Genomic DNA, 17,645 nt, shown 5'->3' with positions numbered 1-17,645 from the left:
ATTAGAGAAATGCATATTAAAACTAAACTGAAATTCTATTTTTCACCTATGGGTTTGACAAAAATTCAAATTCTTCACAGTAAGCTCTGTTGGCAAGGTCATGGTGAAACAACTAGATGGAATGCAAGAATCGCCTATTCCCTCTAGAAAGGAATTTGGCAATATCTAAGAAAACTAAATGTATGTAACTTACGAAACAGCATTCCTACTTTTAGGAATAATATAAACAGATTCTTAGAATAAATTCTTTGTTGCACTCTGCTACATATTTAAAGGAAAATTAAATTAAGAACAATGGGAAGAAAAATATCAAACTGAATGCAAAAACTAAATGAAGCAAATCATTTCATATGAATAACATAACAATGGAAGGAGGAAAAAATAACAATAGTGAACTAACTGAAGTAACTTTTGAACACAGTATTTTGACTATTTACCCTCAGTCTGAAGGGGGGGAAAATGCAAATAAATCTTGATTTCTTTTTAGTAAGTTTTGTTCTTCCTAGTGTTAGAGGTATCACAATTTTAAAATTATTTTACATGCATTGTAAGATTAAACAAATGAATAAATGTGGTAATGTTACTGGGAGCCAGGGGATTCACTGTTGTAGGAGATTCAATATGGAATGAGAGAAGACAAGAATGGAACTTGCAGGAATGGACCAGATTTGGAGAGATGTATAAACTGATGATCTCTAAATAACTAATCAATTCCCTGGTTTTGTCTGCTAAAAGGGTCTAGAAACAAAGATACCATTAGCAATGAGAATACCAGCTAACCAGATCTTGGGTTTTAAATACAACAGCTCAATTAAAGGAACTAGGGCTCCTTTGAGAAATGGCTGATTCCAGGGCTGGGGAAGGAAATACACAAGATGAACCTGGAATAGCTTGTTGTATTTAGAAAGTAAGGGAAATGCTCAAATACATACATAAATACATAAATGACGGGGACATATCAAAAGTACACAAGAGCCAGCCTGAGAGGCTTCCCAATGGCCAAATCCAGGGCAATTTAATATCAAAATAATCAAGAACAGTAAAGAATTAAAAACAAACAACAAATAAAAAAACCTGGCTTGTTTTCTTCAAAAAATGTCAATGTCAGGAAAGATGAGGGCAGGCTGAAGAGCTTTTTCAGATGAAAAGAAAGAAAAGAGACTGATAAGTAAATGCAATATATGATCCCGAACTGGAGAGAAACAATGCTATATAAGATATCATTGGAAAATTGAAAATATTGGAAATGGATGTCATATTAGATAGAAGTATTGCGTCAATATTAAATTTCCTGAATATGACAACTGCACTGTGGTTATGTAAGAGGATATCCTATTCTTGTTGTTTATAAATACATAAAATGAAGTATTAAGGGGTAAAATGGCAAGTATGCAACCCACTCTCAAATTGCTCAGAAAAAAAAATAAGTAGTAAAATACATATATATAAGAAAGGCAGAATGAGACATATAGCAAAATGTTAAAAATGTGAATCTGAGTGAATGCTACAGGGAAATTCTTTGCATTATTCTTGCACTTTTTCTGAAATTTTGTAGTTATTTCAAAATTAAAATAAAAGAATATAATTCATTTCTCTCGCACTAAATTCAATAGCAAAAATTAATATTAGACATGCAGTTAAAATGTTTACATGTGTTTTTGATTGCCAAGTTAAAATCCAAGTACTCCCCTGCCTCGCGCCTCTCCACCCACCGGTGCTCTGCCCTCCAGTCCACCGGAATCCCGCTCTTCCCGGTGTGCCTCTCCCGGCTGTAGCCAGCATGGACCTGGGGCCGTGGGATTGGCCCCGACTGTGGGCACCCCGGGAAGCTGCAGTGGCCAAGCTGTGTGTGCTGGACGCCTCCAGGAAGCGGGTGCCCTGCGGCACTTCCTGTGTTATATCCGCAAGGAATATGTAGAAGATCTGGCCAAAATCTCCAAGAATTTTTACAAGAAGTAAATATCACCCTTATAGTGACTGGACAGTTGTCCTACCATCATATTGGGCTTTTCTGTAAACTGACTGGGTATTCTCATGAAATCTATGTTGATCCTGAGAGAGAAATTTATAAAAGATTGGGAATGAAAAGAGGAGAAGAAATTGCCTCCTCAGAACAGGGCCCTCGTGTAAAGTCAAATATATTCTCAGGAAGTATTTGGACTGGACTTCTTTTGGTTTCCAAGGAGACCCAGCTCAGCAGGGCAGAACCCTCATCTTAGGTCCAGGTAGTACCATTCATTTCATACACCCCGAAAGGAATAGACTGGATCACAGCCCTATCAACTCTGTTCTACAGTTTGTCCAGGTTCAGCATGTGAACTTTACAAGCAGACCTTCAGTTATCCATGTGTAACAACACAGAATTTTTTGCTTTCAATTGGATCCTGGGGAATAGGACCTTAAACATTTGGGATATAGTATCCTTGTCTCACTTGTTTTTATAAAGCCATTTTCTCTCAAAACATTTTACATGAAAAGTATGATTCAACTGAATGTAACTGAATGTAACTGAATATGAGGATCTGTTTATGCTAAGTAGGCCTGAGTGTTTCTGACATATTTTTTCATTACATTTATTATTAGCTGTTGCTTACAGTTTAGGGACAGAAGTGGGGCATGCCTTTGGAACTTCATATTAAGTGTATCTCCCATCAGTTGAAGTACTTTCCATTGGTAATAAAAGAGCAGTATGGATGGAAATGTCAGTTGAGTAAATTCCAGGCAATTATCCAAGGTAAGGAAGTTTAAAATGCTAAAAGGGGGCCAACACATCTGACTAAAAAAGGAACTTATCTCTTTAGCATTTGCTATATTGCAACAAACAGAATATTTTTAGAATGTAATTACAGCAATTTGTCATAAAAGATAATTGAAAAGGTACTAATTAATTTGGGCAAAAATTAGCTCTACTAATGTATATTGATTTATCATCATCCTGTAACTGGGGTTAGTCTATTCAGTATGTAGTCCTCTCTGACCTCTAAATTTGAAGTACTACAGTTGCTTTTGATATGTGGGTAAAAGGGCTGAACAGTCTTGAACAGAGCTTTTCAAGCTTCCATGGTGAAGAGTTAGTTTCTTTTTAAAATTTTTAATTGGTTATGAACCAATAATCTTGTAAAATACAGCAAAAATAAATTACTAGTCAAATGAACCTAAAAACCAAGATATACAAGTTTCCTATGGCAGTGCATGTCATACACGGGTGCTAAAAATATGCTTAAGAATGAAGACAATACGTCCAGAAAAGCTGGCCCACAAATTAGCATGTCTTCATTGGAAAGCTGCTCTGCAAATGCACCTGGCATATTACAAGATATATCTGACAGGGTGGTTACCTCAGAGATCTCTCATAACCATTAAAATTAAATATTTACTGAGGCTCTAGGAACCATGACCCTTCCTTCGTTTAGAGAACAACAAAGCAAGGCAAATTAGCAGTATTAGATGATTAAATGGTCTCTTATTATTTTTCCTGATTTTGCCTTTTGTCCTAAACCCTCTCTAACTACCCCCAATGAAGATCAGAAATGACTATGAAAGAAAATGCAGCAGCCTAATAAATGCTTAAAGATGAACATCAGACTATGATACAGGGTTCCACTTTCTCCAAAGGACATCTATAACATCTTGAGTTTACTTTTATGTAGACGTTTCTTAACTGTAATAATGCACACTTGCATATAGCTTAGAGTGGTTTAAATATATTATATATATATATACACATATATATATAAAAATGTCTTAAACTCTTTATATATATTATATAATATAAATTATATATTTAAATTCTATATTTCACAAGTACCTGCATTTCAGGGAAAAGTAGAAAAGCTTCTGATCCTTTCACACATAGAATACTTACCAATGACTGTGCTTCCTCCTCAGAGCATAATATAGCATCCTAATGTAATCTGCACTGATGACAGCAGAAGGTGCTGTCATATGAAATCATAGTTTTTCATTATGTACAATGAGAATTCTCTCCAATAAAGTACTTGTTTTTAAAGAGGCTAGGATCTTTGTAAATTGTCATATACACCAAAACAGTGTTTTAATTTCCAGTTAATATGAATACCAAGTGATATATTTTAACTGATAACTTGAAACCTGATTCATAAATTGTAAAAAAGAAAAATTTAATTTAACATTTTACCACTACATGAATTAGCTTATTGCATCTTTCCTCATACTATTTCTATTACCTCTGCTTATCATCAAAATGCATTTGAATGAACCTTCCATTTCTTTATCATCAAAAGTATGGACATATGCCAACCATGAGAATTACATTAAAATCAACAGACGATTTCTGGTAAAAGATCAGCATTTTTATCTCTGCAGGTCATAACTACATAAATTTTTGTGTGCTGCCTCAGCATTCATCTTACTCTACCTAAGCCACCTGCCTCAACACTGACATTAGGCCTAGTTTAATAAACAGTTTTCTACCCCGTGGGCCTAGATTCCCTAGAGACAAAACCCACATCTGCGGCCACCACCCACACCACCCATGCACCTCATCCAGAACCCACAGTTGGCCCCAAATGACAAGCTAACCATCCCCACTGCCCTTGGGCCCCCAGTCCTTTTCCCTTTTCAAACACATTTGCTTTAAACTAACCAATCTTTGACTTCGGCAGGAAATCTACTAACCTCCACCCCTGAACCACAATAAAGACACAAACACCTGGTCCTTCTCACTCTGCTTGTGTGCTTACCTGCTGGGTGAACCACACAAGCCTACTGCGGTTCCCCTCAATCCATCATGGCCTCTTCTCTTTCCCTGGGACCTGGGAGTAACAAACTGTCTTTCCTCATTCATATGGTCTCAGTCTCCTAATATGTCCTACCTGACATCCAACCAGACCCAAATTTAAAATTCAATTAACTAATTCAAAACACTGCAATACATCAACTGAATTATATTCTTAAAGTGGTGTAAGAGTCTAGATGTAACATCATTCACATGAACCCAGTTATTCTATAAGTTAAATTTTTAATGAGATATATTAGGATTGGTACATCAAAAGAATACATACTATATGACATTTATATAAAGTTCAAAAATAGACTCTATTGGGCATATGAAACTATAAAGGATGCAAGAAAGTAATTACCATAAAATTCAGGGTAATAATTATTCCTAGGTGGAAGTGAGGAGGTTGCAACTGAGAAGGGGCAAAACAGGGGGCTTCAGGAGTGCTGGCAATTTCCCAGTCCATGACTTGGGCCATGATTACATAGGTTCCCATTTTATAACAAGTCATTAAACTGAATATTTATATTTTATACACATAAAATCAAAATATTAGAAGGCCTCAGAACTGCATGTACACATAGTGAGAAGAAATATCTTAAGACAAACGATAATGAAAAAATAAATATTATGTATTTAGAAACATTTCAAAACAAGGTTTCCTAACCAAGGTTCCATGGATGAGTTTTTTTTTTAATAATTCAAAATTTTATTGAGATTTATTCACATACCATGCAGTCATACAAAGTGTACAATCAATTGTTCACATTACCACCGTATAGTTGTGCATCCATCACCAAAATTAATTTTTGAACATTTTCATTACCACACATACAAAAGTAATAAGAATAAAAATTAAAGAGAAAAAGAACAATTAAAGTAAAAAAGAACACTGGGTGTTTTTGTTTTTGCCCCCATTTTTCTACTCATCTATCCATACAATGGACAAAGGTGAGTGTGATCCAAATGGCTTTCCCAATCACATTGTTACCCCTCATAAGCTACATATTTATGCAATCGTCTTCAAGATTCAAGGGTTCTGGGTTGCAGTCGGATAGTTTCAGGTATTTACCGCTAGCTATTCCAATTCATTAGAACCTAAAAAGGATTATCTATATCGTGTATAAGAGTGTCCACGAGAGTGACCTCTCAGCTCCTTTTGGAATCTCTCAGCCACTGAAACTTATTTCATTTCATTTCATTTCACATCCCTCTTTTGGTCAAGAAGCTGTTCTCCATCCCAGGATGCCAGGTCCAGATTCCTCCCTGGGAGTCATACTCCATGTTGCCAGGGGTATTTACACCCCTGGGTGTCAGAACTCATGTAGGGGGGAGGGCAGTGATTTCATCTGCCAAGCTGGCTTAGCTAGAGAGAGAGGACCACATCTGAGCAACAAAGACACATTCAGGAGGAGACACTTAGGCACAACTATAAGCAGGTCTAGCCTCTCCTTTGTAGTAACAGTCTTCCCAAGGGCAAATCCTGTGATTGAGGGCTCAGCCCATCAAACCACCAGTCCCCAATGTCTGGGAGCACATCAGCAACCATTGAGGTGGGGAAGGCCAACACCCCTACATTCTCCCCCAGCAATGTTCACATTAGTGGTAGCATATAACATTTCTTTTTGTGCCTGGCATATTTCGCTCAATATGCCTCCATATTGAGCTCAATATGACTCCAAGGTTCATCTAAGTTGTCATATGTTTCACAACATCATTCCTTCTTACTGCTGCATAGTATTCCATTGTGTGTATATACCACATTTTATTTATCCGTTCATCTGTTGAAGGACATTTGGGTTGTTTCCATCTCTTGGCAATTGTGAACAATGCTGCTATGAACATTGGCATGCAAATATCTGTTCGTGTCACTGCTTTCAGATCTTCCAGGTATATACCGAGAAGTGCAATTGCTGGATTGAAAGGTAACTCTGTATCTAGTTTTCTAAGGAACTGCCAGACTGTCTTCCAGAGTGGCTGAACCATTATACAGTCCCACCAACAATGAATAAGAGTTCCAGTTTCTCCACATCCTCTCCAGCATTCATAGTTTCCTGTTTGTTTAATGGCAGTCATTCTAATTGTTGGTATCTCACTGTGGTCTTAATTTGCATCTCTCCAATAGCTAGTGAAGCTGAACATTTTTTCATGTATTTCTTGGCCATTTGTATTTCCTCTTCAGAGAACTGTCTTTTCATACCTTTTGCCCATTTTATAATTGGGCTGTCTGTACTACTGTCATTGAGTTGTAGGATTTCTTTATATATGCAAGATATCCGTCTTTTGTCAAATACATGGTTTCCAAAAATTTTTTCCCATTGAGTTGGCTGCCTCTTCACCTTTTTGACAAATTCCTCTGAGGTACAGAAACTTCTAAGCTTGAGGAATTCCCATTTATCTATTTTTTTCTTTTGCTGCTTGTGCTTTGGGTGTAGGGTCTAGGAAGTAGCCGCCTAATACAAGGTCTTGAAGATGTTTCCCTACATTATCTTCTAGGAGTTATATGGTACTGTCTTTTATATTGAGAACTTTGATCCACTTTGAGTTAATTTTTGTGTACGGTGTGAGGCAGGGGTCCTCTTTCATTCTTTTGGATATGAATATCCAACACTCCCAGCCCCATTTATTGAAAAGATTATGTCCCAGTTCAGTGGCTTTGGGGGCCTTATCAAAGATCAGTCAGCCATAGATCTGGGGGTCTATCTCTGAATTCTCAATTCAATTCCATTGATCAGTATGTCTATCCTTGTGCCAGTACCATGCTGTTTTCACTACTGTGACATTATAATAAGCTTCAAAGTCAGGGAGTGCAAGTCCTCCCACTTCGTTTTTCTTTTTTAGAGTGTTTTTAGCAATTCGAGGCATCTTCCCTTTCCAAATAAATTTGGTAACTAGCTTTTCCAAGTCTGCAAAGTAGGTTGTTGGAATTTTGATTGGGATTGCATTGAATCTGTAGATGAGTTTGGGTAGAATTGACATCTTAATGACATTTAGCCTTCCTATCCATGAACATGGAATATTTTTCCATCTTTCAAGGTCCCTTTCTATTTTTTTTAGTAGAGTTATGTAGTTTTCTTTGTATAAGTCTTTTACATCTTTGGTTAAGTTTATTCCTAGGTACTTGATTTTTTTAGTTGCTATTGAAAATGTTATCTTTTTCTTGAGTGTCTCTTCACTTCTTTCATTTCTAGCGTATAGAAACATTACTGACTTATGTGCATTAATCTTGTATCCCGCTACTTTGCTAAATTTGTTTATTAGCTCCATTAGCTGTAACGTCACTTTCTCAGGGATTTCCAGATATAAGATCATATCCTCTGCAAATAATGACAGTTGTACTTCTTCCTTTCCAATTTAGATGCCTTTTATTTTTTGTCTTGCTGGATTGCCCTGACTAGAACTTCTAGCACAATGTTGAATAACAGTGGTGACAGTGGGCATCCTTGTCTCATTCCTGATCTTAGAGGGAAGGCTTTCAGTCTCTCAACATTGAGTACTATATTGGCTGTGGGTTTTTCATATATGCTCTTTATCATATTGAGGAAGTTGCCTTCAATTCCTACCTTTTGAAGTGTTTTTATCAAAAAGAGATGTTGGATTTTGTCAAATGCTTTTTCAGCATCTGTTGAGATGATCATTTGATTTTTACCTTTTGATTTATTAACGTGTTGTATTATACTGATTGATTTTCCGATGTTGAACCATCCTTGCATGCCTGGAATGAACCCCACTTGGTCATGGTGTATGATTTTTTTAATGTGTCTTTGGATTCGATTTGCAAGTATTTTGTTGGGAATTTTTGCATCTATATTCATTAGGGAGACTGGCCTGTAGTTTTCCTTTTTTATGGCATCTTTGCCTGGTTTTGGTATTAGATTGATGTTAGCTTCATAAAATGTGTTAGGTAGTGTTTCATTTTCTTCAGTGTTTTGAAAGAGCTTAAGTAAGATTGGTGTCAATTCTTTTTGGAAAATTTCGTAGAACTCCCCTGTGAAGCCATCTGGCCCTGGGCATTTATTTGTGGGAAGTTATTGATGACTGATTGGATCTCTTTGCTTGTGATTGGTTGGTTGAGGTCTTCTATTTCTTCTCTGATCAGTCTAGGTTATTCATATGCTTCCAGGAAATTGTCCATTTCCTCTGCATTATCCAGTTTGTTGGCACACATCTGTTCATAGTATCCTCTTATAATTTTTTAAATTTCTTCAGGATCTGCAGTAATGTCACCTTTCTCATTCATTATTTTGTTTATATGGGTCTTCCCTCTTTTTGATTTTGTCAGTCTAGCTAGGGGCTTGTCAATCTTGTTGATCTTCTCAAAGAACCAACTCTTGGTGTTCTTTATTCTCTCTATTGTTGTTTTGTTCTCTGTCATTTATTTCTGCTTTAATCCTTGTTATTTCTTTTCTTCTACTTGCTTTAGGATTAGTTTGCTGTTCATTTTCTAGCTTCTTCAGTTGTTCCATTAGTTCTGTGATTTTAGTTCTTTCTTCCTTTTTGATGTATGCATTTAGTGCTATAAACTTCCTCCTCCGTACTGCTTTTGCTGCTTCCCATAGGTTTTGATATGTTGTGTTCTCATTTTCATTTGTTTCTATATATTTAGCAATTTCTCTTGCTATTTCTTCTTTAAACCACTGATTGTTTAGGAGTGTGTGGTTTAACCTCCAGGTATTTGTGAATTTTCTAAGTCTCAGATGGTTGTTGACTTCTAATTGTATTCCACTGTGGTCAGAGAATGTGCTTTGAATAATTTCAATTTTTTTAAATTTATTGAGGCTTGTTTTCTGTCCCAGCCTATGGTCTATTCTGGAGAAAGTTCCATGAGCACTAGAGAAGAATGTGTACATGGATGAGATTTTATGTGATGTTTCCTAAGATAGGGTTCCTAGCTTTCATTATATTCTCAAAAAACTAGAAGTTCAATGTGAAAATATCATCCAAGAATTAATGTTGGTCTGGCTATTTTAAAAGTAATTGAGTTTAAGTTCTAAATCTATTCAACCAACACGGGATAACATATATCTGAAACCAGAGCTTCTGGTTAGGTGAAATCATCTTCATTCATGAAGTTAAAAATTCAGATATGCTTAGACTTAAACATTCTTTCTGGTAAAAATGTAAATAAATAAAAAGTCATTTTATTCTTACATTTACTTCTTTAAAAGATGATAAACTATTCAAAGCAAAAATAATAACAGTAATTTGTGGACCTTTATATAGCAACAAAATATATGACTACAATAGCACAAAGAATACGAAAAGGGAAATAGAAGTGTACTGTAAGGTTCTTACATTATATGTGAAGTAGTACAATAGTATCTGAAGGTGGACTGTAATAAGTTTAAAATACACATTGTTAACCCTAGACCAACTAGTAAAAAAATAACACATATATACACACATGCAGAAAAACACACACACTGTCTCTGTCTCTCTCTCTAAAAGGCACTGTCAATGGCAGAGATAAAATAGAATCATAAAAAGTACTCAATCCAAAATGTGGCAGGAAAAAAGTAAGAAGGAACACATAATAAATGGGACATTTAAAAACAAATACAAAGATTCTAGATTTAAACCAGATCATATCATAACATTGAATATAAATGGTGTAACACTCTAATTAAAAAGGCAGAAATTGTCAGATTGGATAAAAAGCAAGATGCAAATAATTGCTGTCTACAAGAATCTCCTTTGAAAAATAAAGAGATAGGTTAAAATGAAAGGCTGGAAAAGATAAACCACAAAAACATTAACCATAAGAAAGCTGGAATGGCTACATGGATAAATCAAAGTAGACACCAAGACAAGAAATATTACTAGGGATAAAGAGGGATATCTTAAAATGAAGCAGGCTTTAACATATCCAGAAGTCTAGCAATTTTAAATATGTATCCAACTAATAACAGATCCTCAAAATGTATGAAACAAAAACAAACAATTCAAAGTGGAATAAACACAGTTGAAGACTCCAACTCTTTCAGTATTGATAAAAGAAGCAGGCAACAAATAAATAGACATATAGTATATTTAAGTAACACTGTCAACAACTTGACCTAATTGATACTCACAGAACACTTCACCCAGCAACTGCAGAACAAATTTTTTTTTTCAGGACTACATAAAACATTCACCAAGATAACAGATATGCTGGGACTGGCATCATACGGAGAATTGTCTCTGACTATATTAGAATTAAAATAGGAAAAAAAAAGATATTTGGGAACCGCCCCCCCCCCCAAATATATGGAAATTAAACTGCATGGTTCTAACTAACCCATGGGTTAAAGAAAAATAAAATTACGAGGGAAATTTGAAACTAGTTTGAATGGAATGATAATGAAAACACATAAAAACATGTGAGATTCAGCTAAAGCACTGCTCAGAGAGAAATTTATCCTATTAACTACTTATATTAGAAAGAAGAGAAGGCTAAAATCAATGATTTACGTATCTATCTAAAGAAGGTAAGAAAAAGAGCAAACTGAACCCAAAGCAATTAGAAGGAAGATAAAAATAACAGAAATCAATGACATAGAAAATGGATAAATATTGAGATAAGTCAATGAAATCAAAACAAGTTCTTTACTTCTTTGCAGAAATAGAACCAATCATCAAATTCATATGGAAGGGTAAGCGGCTCTGATTTCCAAAACCATCTTCAAAAAGGAGAAGAAATTTGGAGGATTCACACTTACCCATTTTAAAACTTATTACAAAACAACGGTAATCAAAACAGCATGATACTGGCACAAGGGCAGACATATAGAGCAATGGAAATGAACTGAGAGTTCAGAAATAACCTCTCACACATTTGGCCAACAGATCTTTGACAAAGGTACCAGGTCCAAGTAGTGGGGAAAGAATAATGTCTCTTCAACAAATGGTGCTGAGAGAACTGGATAGCCATTTGCAAAAGACTGAATGCGAACCCCTACACCTCACACTATATACGAAAATTAACTCAAAATGGATCACAGACCTAAATGTAAGAACTAAAACTACAAAACTCCTGGAAGAAAACTTAGCAAACATCTTCAGAACTTTGTGTCAGGTGGCTGTTTCTTAGACTTTACAACAAAAGCATGAGCAACAAAATGAAAATTAAATGGGACTACATCAAAATTTAAAATTTATGCACAAATTTAAAATTTGTGCATTAAGGACTTTGACAAGAAAGTAAAAAGGACCATCTACAGAATGGGAGAAAATATTTGGAAAACGTACATCTGATAAAGGTTTAATATCCAGAATTTGTAAAGAACTTCTACAACTCAAAAACAAAAGACCCATGACCAGCTTAAAAAATGTGAAAAGGACTTGAATAGACATTTCTCCAAAGATGATATACAAATAGCTAATAAACACATGAAAAGATGCTCAAAGTCATTTGGGAAATGCAAATCAAAACCACAATGGGATACCATCTCATACACACTAGAATGTCTATTACTAAAGAAAAATAAAAACGGAAATAACAAGTGCTGCAGAGGAAGTAGAGAAATAGGAGCCCTCATATATTGCTGGTAGGAATGTAAAATGGTCCAGCCACTGTGGAAAACAGTATGGGAATTCCTCAGAAAGTACAGAATTACCATATGTTCTAGCTTGCTAATGGCTGCTAGAATGCAAAACACCAGAAATGGATTGGCTTTTATAAAAGGGGGTTTATTTGTTACACAGTTATAGTCTTAAGGACATAAAGTGTCCAAGGTAACACATCAACAATCGGATACTTTCACTGGAGGACGGCCAATGGCGTCCAGAAAACTTCTGTTATCTGAGAAGGCACGTGGCTGGCGTCTGCTTCAGAGTTCTGGTTTCAAAATGGCCTTCTCCCAGGACGCTCCTCTCTAGGCTTCAGCTCCTCAAAAATGTCACTCTTAGTTGCTCTTGAGGCGTTTGTCCTCTCTTAGTTTCTCCAGAGCAAAAGTCTGCTTTCAAAGGCAGTCTCCAAAATGTCTCTGTAAGCTGAAGCTCCTCTCTCAGCTCCCGTGAGTTCTTCAAAGTGTCCCTCTTGGCTGTAGCAAGCTCGCTCCTTCTGTCTGAGCTTATATAGTACTCCAGTAAACTAATTAAGGCCCATGATGAATGGGCGGGGCCACACCTCCATGGAAATTATCCAATGAAAGATCTTGCCCTCAATTAAGTGATCACATCTCCACAGAAACATCCAATCAAAAGTCTCCCATCAACAAGACTGCCATCAAAGATAACGGCATTTTGGGGACACAATACATCCCAACCAGAACACCATATGACCCAGCAATCCCACTTCTAGTTACTTTCTCCAAAGAACTGAAACAAGGGACTTGAACAAATATTTTGCACACCAATGTACATAGCTGCATTTTTCACAATTGCTAAAAGGTGGAAACAATCTAAGTGTCCATCAACAGATGAATGGATAAAACCAACTGTGATATACACACACATATACATCTACATATATACATATATACAATGGAATATTATTTGGTCATAAAAAGGAATGAAATTCTGATTCATGCTACAATATGGATAAACCTTGAAGACATCATGTTGAGTGACATAAGCCAGACACACAGACACAAAGGGGCAAATACTGTATGATCTCACTTATATGAAATAATTAGAAAATATTCATGAACTCAGAAACTAGAATTCAGGTTATCAGTGGCCAAACTGGGGAAAGGGAATGGGGAGTTGATGTTTAATTAAATGGGGAGTTTCTGTTTGGGGTAGTGGAAAAGGTTGGCAATGGATGATGGGTGTGAAGGCACAACTATGCATATGTAATTAAAACCACTGATCTGTATATTTGAAAAGGGAAAATAAGGGATATTTTAGGTTATATATAAGTTACCACACACACACACACACACACACACACACACACACACACAAACCCATCAAACTGTACAACACAATGTAAACAGTGCAATAAAACTAACAGCATAACAATATTGTTTCATGAATTGTAAACAAAGGTACCACACTAATGAAAATGCTTTGTGACAGAGGAGGAAGCAGCTGCTTTAAAAAGATCCACTTAAATTGAACAGAAAAAGAGGGTAAACATAATTACCAATACCAGCAAGCAAGAAAGAATATCATTGCAGATCGTGAAGACTGTCAAATGGTATGGGAATATTATGAATAATGTTATACTAATAAATTTAACAACCTACAAGAAAGGTAAAAATTCTTTGAAGGACACAAGTTAACAAAATTAACTAAAGAAGAAAGAGAAAACTTGAAAAGCCTATATCAATTAAGGAAATTAAATGTGTAAGTAGAAACATTCCCACAAAAGAAACTCCAGACCCAGACAGCTTAACTGGTGACTTCTATCAGACACTTAAGGATGAAATAAAGTCAATCTTAGAAAAACTAATTCCAAAAACAGAGAAAGGAACACCTCCCAAGTCATTTTATGAGACCAACATTATTATATAACACCAGAAGCAAAAGGTTATTCCAAAGATGGAAAAAATAGACCAATATCCCTCATAAACATAGATGTAAAAATTCTTAAAATTTTAGCAAATCGAATCCAGCATTATACAAAAAGGAAAAAAATATCATGTCTACGAGGGGCTTATTACACTAATTCAAGGCTGGTTTACCAGTTGAAAATCAGTCAGTGTAATTCACGAGATTGACAGGATAAAAGAGGACAATCAAATGACTATTTCAATAAATGCAGAAAAGGAATTTGATGGAATTCAGTATCCATTCATGATTAAAAAGAATTCAGAAATTAAGATCATATAGAAACTTCCTTAATCTAATAAAAAATATCTATGAAAAAACTACAGCAACATTATACTTTCAATGCTTTCCTCTAATACTGGAAACAAGCCAAGAATGTCTATTCTCACCATATTAGTACAACCCCTGGGGAGGGAAGCTAAAGAAATGTATGAAACTTTAATATCCAAAAGAAATATACAAAGAAAAGTAAACAACTTAAAAAAAAAAAATGAAACAAAACAAGAGAGAGACTGCTCTTTCTGTCCTCTTACCAATAAAAGGAGGTTTTCCGAGATCCATTTCATATCCTCACTCTACTGATTTGTAGTAACTTTGTGGCGTTTTTGGTTTAATCCCAGTTTGCCACTTCTGTTTGGTAGACTTTGCATATACCCCCTTTCTACTCAATTCCCATCACTACTCACAACAACCACTGATGCCTTCCTTTGACTCTAAATTGATTTATTCAAAATAATTTTGTTTTGTTCAAAAAGTAATGGTATACTAGACTGACGGAAATTACCTACTTCAATGACTAAGAAAAGAAAAATACTCACTAACTGATTATCTGGTTTAGAAATATACAAAATATTGGTAAAAATAAGATAAGCTTGAGAATATATTAACTAGTTTTTCAAGCAGTAATGTGATTTTCATCCTACCTGAAATCACAGGCTGTTGTAAATTCTGCTCCTCCACCTAATGCCCGACCTTGAATCAGTGCAACGCTTATTAAAGGAAGTCTGTGTATTGAAGAAAAAAGAAAAAATGTTATGTTAATTTTTTTATGTCAATATTAATTTACAAATGTTGTAAAAGAATTTAAGATGCAATGGAAATTGAAATTATTGCACTGTATTTATAATAAAAAACAAACTTCAAAGGATAGTGGAAACTTGAGCCTATGCACCATGAGGAGAAAAACAATATAATAATACTGAAGATATAAGTGTAATAACTCATACCAACTACCATGCAAGATTATCAAAATACCTCTCTGAATCATTATATACTTTTTAAAACTATAGCCATATTGTAACTTTCTTCCAAATAATTACATGTTTTTATATTTTTTATAGCTCTTAAAACTTCTCAGCAACTGGCCATCAGGAATAATTCAATGTGACAGTCTTAGTCCATTTTTATTGATATCTTAAGAGCAAGAATATTAGGGCTGCATCCAAAGGAAGGAAATGTAGAGAATTCTGAGCTCTAAAACTGTATTATGAAGGTTCCTATCAAAAATCTTTTTATTCCCTAAAATGATCCACAGACTAATACTATATAAAAGGAATGGTTCTATGGTAAAAATAAATCTCTTTTCTTTCCTGTTTGCAAAGGCCCACTTTGTAGAAGTGTGTGAAAATTAAAAGGTAAATATAAAATGTTTTGAAAATAAGGAATTTTGGAGGCTCTAACCAAAATGCAAAGCTATGGGTCTGAAGTAATTCAGAATTTCTCAATAAACATTGCCCCCAAATAGAAAAGATTTTTTTTTTAAATATCTTAAAGTTTAAGAAAAAGCCAATTATAGTGAGGGAGAAATGAACACAAGATAAAACAATTTAAAAAAAGTATTTTAGAATACCAGTATTATTATTCTATTACTTTCTAGATTCTCAGATATCATGAGCAACAAAAATACAATAATGTCCAATTAATAGGTATGTTAATAAATATGAATTTCCATAATATCCATACTTTTTGTCTGCATTCAGAATATGAGAGTAGGAAGCTAATTAACTAATCAGCCCATATGTATCAGAGTTTGTAACTTCCAATGCAATGGCAATAGGATAGTAGTACTTTCTCCCTTTTCCTCTTCACCATGGTGCTAAGTGAATCCATTTTCCTAAGGAAGTCTTAAAAGCCTTCTCCAGTTCATAGATAGTTCTTTCTATCCTCTGAATGTACACTGCTTCATTATACATTCTATTAATTTTTAATCTTGGGTACTCTCTATATGTCATCTCTTAATTACTATCTTTATTCTGCTCTAATATCAGTGTTATCAGTATTTAACTTTTCCCATGTCTGTGCCTTAATATAGCTAGTAATATAAGCTTATAAGAGAAAAAGGACTAGGTCTTAAATTCTTTCTATCTCCATTTCTCTTACTTCTTGAAGAGTTGTGTATCACTTCACCTACATTTAATTATATGACTACCCTCCATGACACAAAGAAAGAGTTCATCATTAGAATAGTAATTATTTAAAAATCAGCTATTATAATTGGTGCAAATAATGAAATAATGAACAGCTATTTTTGGTGTTTTAAAAAACATATTTTAAAAAGAAAGATACATTACCTCATCAATCTTGTTAAGGTGTTTTGCATGAACATACATAAGGCTATTCCATCCTTTAAGAAAAAACATTTAAAAAAAAAGTATAATGCACATTATCATATAAGAATTTTTTTAAAAAAAGAAAGAAAACATTTTCAGGACTTAGTCATGCTATATGTATACCTAACTTTTTTTTAATTCATTTTATTGAGATATATTCACATACCATGCAGTCATACAAAACAAATCGTACATTTGATTGTTCACAGTACCATTACACAGTTGTGCATTCATCACCAAAATCAATCCCTGACGCCTTCATTACCACACACACAAAAATAACAAGAATAATAATTAAAGTGAAAGAGAGCAATTAAAGTAAAAAAGAGCACTGGGTGCCTTTGTTTGTTTGTTTTTTTCCTTCCCCCATTTTTCTACTCATCCATCCATAAAGTAGACAAAGGGGAGTGTGGTCCATATGGCTTTCTCAATCACATTGTCACCCCTCATAAGCTTCATTTTTATACAATCGTCTTCAAGATTCATGGGTTCTGGGTTGTAGTTTGATAGTTTCAGGTATCTACTGCCAACTACCTCAATTCATTAGAAACTAAAAGGGTTGTCTATATTGTGCGTAAGAGTGCCCACCAGAGTGACCTCTTGGCTCATTTTGGAATCTCTCTGCCACTGATGAAACTTATTTCATTTCCTTTCACTTCCCCCTTTTGGTCAAGATGTTCTTCATCCCACGATACTGGGTCTACATTCCTCCCCGGGAGTCATATTCCATGTTGCCAGGGAGATTCAGTCCCCTGGATGTCTGATCCCACGTAGGGTATACCTAACTTTTTAAATGAGGTTTC

General features: G+C 35.0%; 1 protein-coding gene across 4 annotated transcripts in view; it reads right to left on the bottom strand.

The window, feature by feature from the left end:
* The window catches only part of ECHDC1 (ethylmalonyl-CoA decarboxylase 1), a 69,093-nt gene that overhangs the window by 16,010 nt on the left and 35,438 nt on the right, over nt 1–17,645 (bottom strand). For all 4 annotated transcript variants that reach the window (XM_037842115.1, XM_037842117.1, XM_037842116.1 and 1 more), the window contains 2 exons: nt 16,804–16,856; nt 15,157–15,237 (listed from right to left, as the gene is read on the bottom strand). In XM_037842115.1, the coding sequence (XP_037698043.1) occupies nt 15,157–15,237; nt 16,804–16,856 (134 nt within the window). The remainder of the gene's footprint in view (nt 1–15,156; nt 15,238–16,803; nt 16,857–17,645) is intronic.

Source organism: Choloepus didactylus, chromosome 7 (genome assembly GCF_015220235.1).
Source record: "Choloepus didactylus isolate mChoDid1 chromosome 7, mChoDid1.pri, whole genome shotgun sequence".
Classification (NCBI taxonomy): domain Eukaryota; kingdom Metazoa; phylum Chordata; class Mammalia; order Pilosa; family Megalonychidae; genus Choloepus; species Choloepus didactylus.
This window is presented reverse-complemented; position numbering and strand designations above follow the sequence as displayed.